The sequence below is a fragment of the Mustela putorius genome, unplaced genomic scaffold (genome assembly GCF_011764305.1).
Source record: "Mustela putorius furo isolate JIRA1106 unplaced genomic scaffold, ASM1176430v1.1 tig00003896_pilon_pilon_pilon, whole genome shotgun sequence".
In the NCBI taxonomy this organism is placed as follows: Eukaryota; Metazoa; Chordata; class Mammalia; order Carnivora; family Mustelidae; genus Mustela; species Mustela putorius.
Window position 1 is genome coordinate 7,056,808 of NW_025422045.1, and position 12,367 is coordinate 7,069,174.

The 12,367-nt window shown below is 42.1% G+C and overlaps 1 protein-coding gene across 3 annotated transcripts in view; it reads left to right on the forward strand.

Annotated features, from left to right (window-relative positions):
- The first annotated feature begins 3,036 nt into the window (after positions 1–3,036).
- APH1B (aph-1 homolog B, gamma-secretase subunit) overlaps positions 3,037–12,367 on the forward strand; it is a 34,268-nt gene continuing 24,937 nt past the window's right edge. For 2 of the 3 annotated variants that reach the window (XM_045067403.1, XM_004758752.3), the window contains exons 1-3: positions 3,037–3,277; positions 4,919–5,089; positions 11,902–11,972. In XM_045067403.1, coding sequence (XP_044923338.1) covers positions 3,165–3,277; positions 4,919–5,089; positions 11,902–11,972 — 355 coding nt within the window. In that variant the 5' untranslated portion in view covers positions 3,037–3,164. The remainder of the gene's footprint in view (positions 3,278–4,918; positions 5,090–11,901; positions 11,973–12,367) is intronic. The other variant, XM_013059560.2, reaches the window with a different exon arrangement.

Sequence of the window (12,367 nt, forward strand, 5' to 3'; positions counted from 1 at the left end):
ACTCTTCCATGTCTTTCAGGACTCAGTAAGGGTTTCTCTGGGAATACTTTGGGCACAACCCATCCAGGTTAGGAGCCCCCTCCCATGTGTGCCCAGAGTTTCAATGCACTGGATTCTAACTGTCTGCTTATTCTCTTCCCACTAGACTCTAAGTTCCTGTAAGCATAGGGACCACACTTTAGCTTTGTATCCATAGTATCCAGGAAGGAGTCTGGCACATAGTAGGTGTTTAATAAGTGTTAGAAGAGAATCAGTGAGCTTTAGCGATCATCAAAATTAACATGTTGAAGAAAGCTATGTCATTTTGGAAATTTTGTTTTCCATTTACTTCTTAATTGAAAACTTGAGGAGTAGGGATGCCTTGGTGGCTCAGTTGGTTAAGTGTCTGCCTTTGGCTCAGGTCATGATCCCAGGGTCCTGGGATCGAGCCCCAAGTTGGGCTCCCTGCTCAGCAGGGAGCCTGCTTCTCCCTCTGCCTGCCGCTCCCTTTGCTTGTGCTCTCTCTCTGAAAAAAATAAAATCTTTTAAAAAACCAACCAAGCAAACAAAAGGAACTTGAGGAGTCAATGGCACTGTTACTTAGCCTCAAACTCCTCTCTTATAAACAGCATTGTTGAAGTCCATGTAAAAGGGCTTTTTAAACAGCAATGCCCTATATAAGTGTAAGGTACTATTATTTGGAGAAAACTTAAAATTAGTTTTTCTAGTAAATAACCATGAATGCTGAAGAGGACTATTTTACTGGTGACTTTGTCAGTTTGGTCTAGCTGCTTTCTTCTTTTGTATTCCAGAGGACTTCATTAAAGATGTCTTTACTGATTGGGGGGCCAAACTCATTACATTTTGCATTACCTCCCCCCCCCTTTTTTTTACAGATCTTATTTATTTATTTGACAGAGATCACACATAGGCAGAGAGGCAGGCAAAGAGAGAGGAGGAAGCAGGCCTCCCACTGAGCAGAGAGCCCAATGCAGGGCTCTATCCCAGGACCCTGGGATCATTACCTGAGCCGAAGGCAGAGGCTTTAACCCACTGAGCCACCCAGGTGCCCCTACCTTCCCATTTTTTAAAATTAGGTTTGAGGACTAAGATTGAATTGATATATGGTCAAGATACTATGAATACAAATTCCCTCAACTTATAGTTCTGCGTGTTGAGTTGCCTACTTCCAAAATATTTGAAGCAGCTTTAACCAAGACACATGAATCTAGTTACAGTTGGGGTAATCAAGTCATTAAAATAAGGCTAAAAGAGTAACTCATTTTCTGAAGTCATTGCAGTAAGTATAACAGAAACCCAGAAGATAGATTTAGCTTCTGGTTTCTTGGAGTCAAGGCCTGAATATGATGAGTTAGCACTCAGAGCTGAGTGTATGCATTTGTCAGGAGAAAACAATTTTTTTTTTTCTAGCTTCAAACTCAAATAAAGCATGGGTCTATTAAAAATATTCAATGATAATTAAATGTTTTCTTAAAAAAGATTTTACTTATTAGAGAGTGAGCATAAGTACATGTGCATCAGCAGAGAAGGGCGGAGGGAGAGAAAGAAGCAGATTCCCTGCTGAGTGGGGAGCCCCATGTGGAACTTGATTCTAGGACCCTGGGATCATAACCTGAGCTGAAAGCAGATGCTTAACCTACCGACCCACCCAGGCACCTGATAATTAAAGTTTTATCAAATGTACAGGAAAAATATAGATGGTTGTTTGTCGGATAAAAATCTTAATTTATGCTAAGGACCTGAGTATATTATGCTTCTGTGAAGGTATTTCTGCATGGAGTTGAAGAGATGGAACTGCATTTCAAAACTTTGATTCAGCATAGAACCAAAAGAATCTACATAATGGTGAGTCTATCATTTTGCACTGTTGTCTCAGCCTGAGTCTCAGTAGGTGCTGTATAACCCATTTCAAAATGAAGAAGGATTTTGTGGAGTGAATGAGGTCAGGTTGCAAGATGGGGCTCCTTAGTGAGCCTGGAGACTGCTTACAATTCTCTTCCTCTCCCCTGCTCCCCCCTCTCTAAAAAAAAAGCACAACTTTTCCAAAGACTTGGGGGTGTGCGGACAAAACACACACACAAAAACAATCCTGAGGACAGCTTCCCTTATTGCTATTTCATTCTTATACTATTATGAGTTATCGCCTGGGTTACCGCTATATGGGTATTATATATAACAGAGCAGGAAGTCCCCCTAACTGTGCCAGTAGCAAAATGTGCCTTAAAAAGGACAAGTTTATTTAGAAAAAAACTTAAAAAGTAGAAAAGACAACTCTATTTAGAACAGGAATCCCGCTTCTGTCTGCAGCTGCTTTTCTTCATTGGATCTGGAATCTTCCCGTTCTGGCTCCAAAGCGGGCTGAGGAATCTCCTCTCTTCCTAGTGACCTCCCAGCCGGCACCGATGGCCTGATCAATGTGCACCAGCCAGTAGTGCTGGTAATGGCGGGGATCGTGGCCCTCAGCTAAAGTCGCCAGTGAACAGAGCCTCTGCATCAGGGCGGCCATAGATGCCAAGTGGAGCGGAAAGCTTGGCGCTGAGGCCGCCCCCGCCCCCGCCTTCCAGCCTCAGTCGTTACACCCCCTCTCCGCCCGGCCCCAGCCCCCGGCGCCCTCCGCCCCGCTCCGCCCAGCTTCCAACCCCTTCCGCTGCGTCCCAACCCCTACCTCCGCTCCGCCCTAACCCGCCCCGCGGCTCCCGCCCCCACTCCTACCTCCTCCACCGCGCCCCGCCCCTCCCACAGTTCCCTCCTTTCTCCACTTCCCTCCGCTCCTCCTCCCACTCCCTCTCAGGCTCTGAGCTCCGCTCCGCCCCACGGCTTCCAGCTCTTCACACCCGGCTTCCAACCTCCTTTGCCTTGCACCCTTCGCCCCGCCTCCAACCCCCTCTGCCCCGCCCCAACCCCCCTCTGCGGAGCTGTGCTCCGCCCCGCCCGCTCCAGCCTCCTCTGCCCCGCCTCCAAACTCCTCCGCCTTGTCCTGCCTCCTCCGCCTTGTCCCGCCTCCTCCGCCTTGCTCCGCCCCCTCCGCCTTGCCCCGCCTCCTCCGCGTCTCCTCCGGCCCCTCCGCTGCTCCCTGCTCGCACCCCCGCGCCGCGCTCAGCTCTGTCAGCGCCCGGCGCACCTTGCGTCCCTGTTAGGCCTCCCGGCCGGCTTCCGCGGTCGCCATGACGGCGGCCGTGTTCTTTGGCTGCGCCTTCATTGCCTTCGGGCCTGCGCTGGCCCTCTACATCTTCACCATCGCCACCGAGCCGTTGCGCGTCATCTTCCTCATCATCGGGTGAGGCGGTTGCTCCGGGAAACCCGGACTTGGGGCTCTCCTCCCCTGCCGGAGGTAGCGGCGACCCCGGGCGTCCCCGTCAAGGGGCTCGACCTTGTGGGCTTTGGAGGGGAGAAGGGTTGGGACCGGGAGAGCCGAGATCCCGCTCCTCTGGTACTCTTCGTCCTCCGAGGGTCGGCGGGAAAAGAAAAAGAGCCCCAGGACCCCACAGGCCGGGCTTTGGGGAAGGAGCTCAGAAAACCCTGATGTATGGCTCCGGAGTTTTTGCCGAGTAGGTCTGTGGGTGGGTTCTGGTGAGTTGTGCAGCCATTAAAATTGTATGAAAAAATTGTGGGTAAGTTCAAATTTTTCATCTTTTATTTTACTGGAGGGGGTCCCTAGTTGCCCTCAGATTCTCACAGTCATCTGTAATCAATCCCAAATGGGTTAAGAGCACATTAGCCCCCGGAGCTTAGGTGCTTTAAAGCATACCCGTGCCGGACCCCTACCCCAGATCAGCCAAATCGTGATGTCTAGGGGGTGGGATTCGGGCTACGGATTTTTTTTTTTTTTTAAGCTCCCCAGGTGATTCAGGTGTAGAGCCAAAGGGTGGCAACCCGTGGCAACCCGTGAAAACACCGAAGCACCTGTCAGTGCATCTCTTTGCAGGAGCTTGGTAAATACTGAACTCTTGCGGCGAATGTGGTCATAATCCCGGTTTTCACCTGTCTGGCCGCTCTTCCGGGGCCCCTCCTCCTCCCCCTCCCCCTTTGAGATTCACTTAGTACTTGGAGAAACAACCGTGGTAGGCCAGTGATAACCACCTTTTCTGAGCTGCTTCACCTCTCACAACAGTATTGAAAGTGCCGCATCAGATAGGTCATTTTAAAAAACAATGGAGATTTGAGCAAAAAATTTGTAAAGCTTGTTATAATCATTAAAATCCTCTGGTGTGTCGTTGAAGCCAAGCCTGGAAAGCTGACTTAGATTTCAACAGGTTTTCAACCTCTGAATTTTATACCAATCACTCCGTTAATAGAGATGTAGACTTTGGGGGGGGGGCAGGGTGGTGGGGGAGAGAAAGATACGTATTTGCATATGAATGGGCAAAGCACTAATTAGGAAGAGTAGCAAATAACCAGGTTTTTAGCTAGATAGTCCTTGACAGATAGTTTGCAGATGTACTTTAGAAGGAGCAGAGCCACTGGAAAAAAATGATTGCTAGGAAAAATATCTCACATTCCTCTTGGACTGGATGTTTATCTCACCAGGGAAAATGAACCATTGATTAAGAAAAAGGGATCTAGGGGGCGCCTGGGTGGCTCAGTGGGTTAAAGCCTCTGCCCTTGGCTCAGGTCATGATCTCAGGGTCCTGGGATCAAGCCCCACATCGGGCTTTCTGCTCAGCAGGGAGCCTGCTTCCTCCTCTCTCTGCCTGCCTCTCTGCCTACTTGTGATCTGTCAAAAAAAACAAAAAAAACAACCAAAAAAACCCTAAATAAATAAATGTTTTTAAAAAAAAATGATCCAGGGCATCAACTTATAAAGACCTTTTTCCCCCTCTTATAAAAGAGTCAGGAAATCTGTTCCTTCTTAAGTAGGGTTTTCTCACTTTTAAATCATTATGAATCTTATTCACTTACACCTTTCTCTATTTTTCAGAGCTTTTTTCTGGTTGGTGTCTCTGCTGTTTTCCTCCCTTTTTTGGTTCATGGCAAGAACCATCACTGACAACAAAGATGGACCAATACAGAAATATCTGCTGATCTTGGGAGTGTTGGTCTCAGTCCTTATCCAAGAAATGTTTCGGTTTGTGTATTATAAACTCTTAAAGTAAGTTAAATATTTGCTTTACTTTTTTGCCTATTTATACTTGAATTATGATTTAATAGTTTGAAACCTTAATATAGTGTGGTATTGAGGGTCTGTGCCTTCCTATAGAGTTGTAAGTCAAGGATTTGTACATTTCCAGTCTGAAAATATGGAGTATTTTTTTTAAAGATTTATTTATTTTAAAGAGTGCATTTGTGTGGTGGGGAGGGGCAGAAGGAGTGGGGGAGAGAGGGAGAATCTCAAGCAGACTCCCAAGATAAGTGGAGCCCACTCATCTTGGGGCTTGTTCCCACAACTGTGACTAGAGCTGAAATCAAGGGTTGGATGCCCAACCGACTGAACCACCCAGGTGCCCTGCAAATACTGAGTATTTTAACCTGTGGACATTTCTTCCTTCACTCATTCAAAAAAACATTTCTTGAGAATTTACTCAGTGCCAGGCACTGTCCTAGGCACTGGGGATACAGGATGATTAAAAGACCATCCTCTGTCTTCATGGAGGTTATGGTGGAAAGAGCCAATACTGAATGAACAAGAAAATACACTGTATGCTAGAAGATAATAAGTGCCCTGCAGGAAAATAAGCTAGAGAAATAGTCACTGAAATAAGAAAAACTGTTCCAGCTTAAAATTAATGTGTGCTTCTCTTTGCCACCACTGAAAATAAATAATTCTTATGGAGATTATGCCTACTATTATTTTGGCTGTATTAGGGGAGGACAGGGGTTTATTTTGTGATGTTTCATGTGATTTCATGTCTATAATAGAAAAATATATTTTAAAAACCATGGTTATGAGTTCTTTTTTTAAGGCCAGGAAGTAGGTCATCTGTAGGATCCATGAGGACCTCACATGAAACCGTGGATTTGAAAACAGCTTGAACTTAGAACCATATTTTCTTTCAGGCAGTCATGAGGTTGGCTTTGATTACATAGTAAGCCTTAATAAAGTGATGAGTGTGCTCTTTTTATTTCTGCAAATGAGATAATTAAGGCATTCCACAAATTTCATGTATGCAATCAAGACAGAGTCTCAAAAACATCTCTTGTAATAGGCTTCTGATAATTTGTTCTTGCCAACATGCCAGACCTTCTGTATTTTTTTACTTGTTGCTTTGAAATATTTTATTTATTCATTTATTTATTTATTTATTTATTTAAAGTATGGGGGTGGGGAGGGGCAGAGGGAGAGAGAGAATCTTAAGCAGGCTCCATGCTCAATGTGGAGCTTCGTGTGGGGCTCCATCTCATAGCCCTGAGCTCATGACCTGAGCTGAAATCAAGAGTCAGAGGCTTAAACAACTGAGCTACCAGCTGCCCCTACTTGTTGCCTTTTTCTTTTTTTAAAGATTCATTTCTTTATTTTAGAGAAGAGGGTGGTGGAGGGAGAGGGGGAATCTCAAAAGGAATCCACACTGAGCAGAGATCTCATGAGATTCGATCTCATGACTGTGAGATCATGACCTGAGCTAAAATCAAGAGTTGGATTCTCAACCAGTTGACCCACTCAGGCGCCCCCTGACTGGTTGCTTTTAATAATAGTGAAATTTAATAATGAAGCACTTTTAATTACAAATAGCAAGCCAGGAAGACATTGCTTAGAAGTAAAAATCTTAGAAAAGGTTTAAAAATGAAATTTCCATTAGTTTCTGAAACTATCAAAGAGCAACAACCAAGTAGGAACAATTTAAGCTTCCACAAGAATATAATCCTTAATAGATGGAACATCTATTCAGCTGTGGTTGAATGTTTTGTGATATACAGCAATTACTTTAGTTCCAAAATTATTTTTAACTGTACAATATATTCAGGTAATCAAAATCTCCCTCTTTCTGATCTCTGCCCCACAGAGCCAAATGAAATCTCTGTTCCATGGTTGTCATCTTGTCTCTTTCAAGGCTACACATACCTCATTCCTTTACCTGGCCCTCAGAAAACGTAGATATGGCTTCTAAACCTTTCCATCTCTTTTTTGTCAATAGACACCTGTTTTTGTTAGTGCCTGGAGTTTACCTGTGCTTAGGACCCAACACAGTACCCTTCTGTGGTCGAAGTCATACAGAGAGCAGTGGTCTTTCCCACCCTTGCTTGGGTACTGTACTCTAAACTCAGTCTCAGGTTGCACTGTTTTTTTCCTGTCAGCAGTATCACTGGCTCATGTTGGTTTTGCATTTTCACATATGTTCATCCAACTTTTGGAGCAGACCTAATTTTGAATAGATTTTCACAGTTTAGGGACATGGGTTTAACAATTCCCTAGGATATTAGGTTCTAAAATCCGACTTACCTGGAATGACTAAATCTGCTGGTCTTTACCACCTTGTTTCTTCATGGATTATACCTGGCATGCAACCTTTTATTGCCACTGTCCTATGGTTCTAAAGGACTACAAGCTGAACATAGCTTGCTATTTTTAATGAGGACAGTGAGGGAGTGGGGACATACTGGAAAGGCTGTCTGTCAAGGCTCCCATGCCACCAAGTTCAGAGAAGCCTCTTTGGCCTTCTTTGGAAACCATGATTATTCCTCTGAAAGGGCCTTTGGAAATTAACAAACAGAAAATAGGACAAACCTGTACTAATAGGTGACTTGACTTCCCATTGCAAAATGCATCTTCACCAAGCCTTTGCATTATTGTACAATATTTTTCTAGCAAATTTTAAGAAATGGTGGCTGTCATGTAGTTATATGTTAAAACAAGTTTGAGAATTATTATGATACTTTATTCATGACCAACATATAAATATGTTTAACTTGCTCTCGTGCTGTACTACATTCAAACATAGGAACTTTGGTTTAATTAATATATTATCTATCTCCACTTCCAAAGTAGGTTTTCAACTTTAAAGTACTGCTCCAAGACAAACCGTAAGAGACTCTTAATGTCACAAAACAAACTGAGGGAGGTGGAGAGGTGAGGAGGGAGAGGGTGGTGGGGTTATGGACATTGAGAAGGGTATGTGCTATGGTGAGTGCTGTAAAGTGTGTAAACCTGGCGATTCACAGGCCTGTACCCCTGGGGCTAATAATACATTATATGTTTATTTAAAAAAAAAGTACTTCAATCACAGTTTTGCTATCTGAATTTGGTGCCAAGATTACAATATGAAAGTTTTTTATATATATGAAATTGAATCAAAATATTTATCACTGCAGTCTCATAGATTTATTTCATGGGTCAGGCCTTGGGAACAAGTACTTCATCTTGAAGAATGAATAAATGAATTGTACCTTTCAGCATAGCTAAGAGCGGTACTGTGAGAAACTGGCATGTGGCCACAAGTGATAGTCCTTCCTATAGTAGTTTCTATAAAAAATCCAAATTATGGTTGCATATGTTGCCTAAAACATACATTAAACATTTTTTGACTTGAAGCTTTTGTAATTTAATCCAGTTTTATCTTATAATGCTGATACCATAAATATTTCCTAATTTTAGAACATCTTCCATTTATAGAAAAAATGTTAAGATAATCATTACTACAATTTCTTTTTTTTTTTTTAAGATTTTATTTATTTATTAGAGCATGAGTCAGAGGTAGGGAAGAGCCAAGGGGGAGAGAGAAGCAGAAGATAATCCCTGCTGAGCAGGGAGCTTAGGGTGGGGCTCTATCCCAGGACCCTGAAAGCACAACCTAAGCAAAGGCAGACGGTTAACCAACTGAACCACCCAGGTGCCCACGCAAAGTTTATATTTCAAAAATTGAACTTTGTCTTTTTTGTTCTTGGAAATAGTAATAAATGTAAACAGAATTTTCCCCTTCAGTAAAATGGTCAAATTAAAAACACTGTCCCAATAGCCCAACTATGGAAAGGATGTCCATCAATGTATGAATGAATAAAGAAGATGTGGTGTGTGTGTGTGTGTGTGTGTGTGTGTAATGGAATATTATGCAGCCATCAAAAAGAGAAATCTTGCCATTTGCAATCATATGGATAGAACTGGAGGGTATTATGCTAAGTGAAATAAGTCAATCAGAAAAAGGCAATTATCATATGATCTCACTGATATGAGGAATTTGAGAAACAAGACAGAGGATCATCAGGGAAGGGAGGGAAAAATCAAGACAAAACCAGAGAGGGAGACAAATCTTAAGAGACTCTTTTTTTTTTTTTTTAAAGATTTTATTTATTTATTTGACAGAGAGAGATCACAAGTAGGCAGAGAGGCAGGCAGAGAGAGAGAGGAGGAAGCAGGCTCCCTGCTGAGCAGAGAGCCCGATGCGGGGTTCGATCCCAGGACCCTGAGATCACGACCCGAGCCGAAGGCAGTGGCTCAACCCACTGAGCCACCCAGCCTCCCCACTTTTTTTTTTTTTTTAAGATTTTTTTAAATTTGTTTGACAGAGATCACAAGTAGGCAAGAGGCAGGCAGAGGGAGAGAGAAGCAGGCTCCCCGCTGAGCGGAGAGCCCGATGTGGGGCTTGATCCTAGGACCCAGGATGATGACCTGAGCCGAAGGCAGAAGCTTTAACCCACTGAGCCACCCAGACACCCCTTAAGAGACTCAATCTCAGGAAACAAACAGTTGCTGGAGTGGAAGTGGGTGGGAGAGATGAGGTGGCTGGGTGATGGACATTGGGGAGGGTATGTGCTATGGTGAATGCAGTGAATTGAGTAAGACTGATGAATCACAGACGTGTACCCCTGAAACAAATAATACACTCTGTGTTTTTTTTTTAAATAAGAAGAAAAACACTGTCCCTTACATCATGTGTTCTATCCATCATGACCATGGAAACTAATGGTGTTTTCTACTTTTCCATTTCCTAATGTTAGTGTTGAGAACTGTTTCCATAGACCTTTCCTCTCATAAACTTGCAACATAGAATGAGGAAGTTTATTAGATTTTTGAATTTATATATTTAATACATTTGTGATACCTTGCTATACCAGATAGCAAAAATGTTTTATTCATTATTGAGCAATTTATATAAAACAAATCCTCTAAAATTTGATTCTGTTGTGCCATTATGTCTACTTGTTGATAGAGATTGCTATCATATATGTCTCTCAGCTTTAGCCTTTTTTTTTTCTTTTTAAGATTTTCTTTATTTATTTGACAGAGATCACAAGTTGGCAGAGAGGCAGGCAGAGAGAGAGGGGGAAGCAGGCTCCCTGCTGAGCAGATAGCCCGTTGCTGAGACAGGGCTGGATTCCAGTACTCGGGGATCACGGACCTGAGCCAAGGCAGAGGCTTGGTGCCCTTTAATTAGCCTATAACAACATTCCTGTCACAGGTTATTTTATTTAGGAAAATTGAACATTTTGGTTGGTTACTGCTCCAGAGAAAGATGATACAGCCACTTAAGTTTTGATTAATGTCCTTGCTACCAAATAATGCTTATAAATGGAGTGCCCTGAAATGGCAAATTGTTTCTTTAGAGTCTAGAAAAAGGTCCTTTTCATTATTCTTGTTACTACTATGGTTGAATTCTACATTGCCTTAATTTAAAGTAACCAATGGTATTTATATTTATGTAATGAATAGGCCTGCTATATTGAATACGAATACCTTGAAATTTAAATTAACACAATGCCCAGAGTATACGTATCTTCTGGTTAATTAAATTTTCTACTCTTAGAGTTAACCTAACTCATTTTGTTTCAGCCCTTGGTGAAAAATCAATCTAAAATGTTTGGTTTCTTTATTGCTTTAACAAATATACCTTCTTGTAAATACAATGTAAATATCCTTTGAGTCAGGATCATTGTTGCGGAGTTTCTAGCCAACAAATGTTAGTAATCGTGACAACAATAGAACTGACAGCTATACCTTGCATTCCTACGTAATACATCTGCATGGGAGTAGGGACTCAAGATAAGTTTGAGAATTGTTCCCAACAGAAGCACAGATATCACTGAAGATTATTTCTTAGTGACCAGTATTCTAATGTTTCATTTAGGTATTCATTTATTGTCTTTCTAGCATCTTCTCTGATTAATTCCCCCCTGAAGCCTGATTGGGATATGAAACAAATATGTAGAATATTTTATCATCCGAAGATCATATGATTAAGTAACCCTATGAGAGCTCAGATCATGGGCATTCTAGGATTGAAGAGTAAGGAGAGATTAGCGATTATCAGTCACTGGTAGAGATGACTTTGAGAAAGTGCTTACTAAAAGAGACTTTGGAAGATGAGTATAATTTAGGTTCTACAAAATGGAAGGTAAAAGGAAGGGTAGCAAAATAGCTATAACCCTGGTGGGATTGAAGGTTTAAGTACTTCGTAAGAGGGGACAAATTCAGAGTGATAGATAGGACATTGAATTAAATATTTACTGAGCTCAGAAAATAGTCAGAACCATTGCTTTTTTTTCTTATAAGTTCAATCCCTGATGGCTTGTTTAGTTATATTTTTCTTATTTTTTCCCCTTCTTTGTGAAAAGTCAGATAAAAGGCAAATTGGTTGGAAATTTTGGTTGATATTAGTTAATTGAAAATTTGCTGGGTTTAGTTTAAATGCATTTTGTTTTATTTTGTTTACTATTTTTAGGTTTTACTTTTATTCCAGTTACCATACAGGGTAATATTAGTTTCATTTCTGCAACGCAGTGATTCAACACTTCATACATCACCAGTTCTCATCTCAACAAGTGTACTCCTTAATCCCTATCACCTATTTAGCCCATCCCCCAGCCACTTCCCCTGGGGTAACCATCTGTTCTCTATAGTTAAGACTCTTTAAATGAATTTTAGATTTAAGGTATAACCTGAGCAGAAGCCTCAATAAGTAGATTTTGAAATACCTTGTGTATTTTCCTGATATACTGCTTTTCCTTTTAAAAAATTGTGTGGTTTTATTTTAGAAAAGCCAGCGAGGGTTTGAAGACTATAAACCCAGATGAGACAGCACCTTCTATGCGATTACTGGCCTATGGTAAGTTGGAACTGTATGGTGTCATTAAGAGAAAAGGCCAGATTTGACATAAAAGCCATTTTTATTTTTTATATCTTTGTAGTTTTGTGTTTTCTGTTTTTTTTTGTTTGTTTTTGTTTTGTTTTTTTGACAGATTACAAGCAGACAGAGAGAGAGAGGGAGGGGGAAGCAGGCTCACTGCTGAGCAGAACAGATCGATGTGGGGCTCGATCCCAGGACCCTGAGATCATGACCTGAACTGAAGGCAGAGGCTTTAACCCACTGAGCCACCCACGCACCCCTGGTTTGTTTTTTTTAGGAGAAAGATTTACCCATTTGAGAGAGAGAGAGTGCTTGCACAAGGTAGCCATGGGAAAGGAACAGAGGGAGAGGAAGAGGGAAAGAGAAAATCTCTA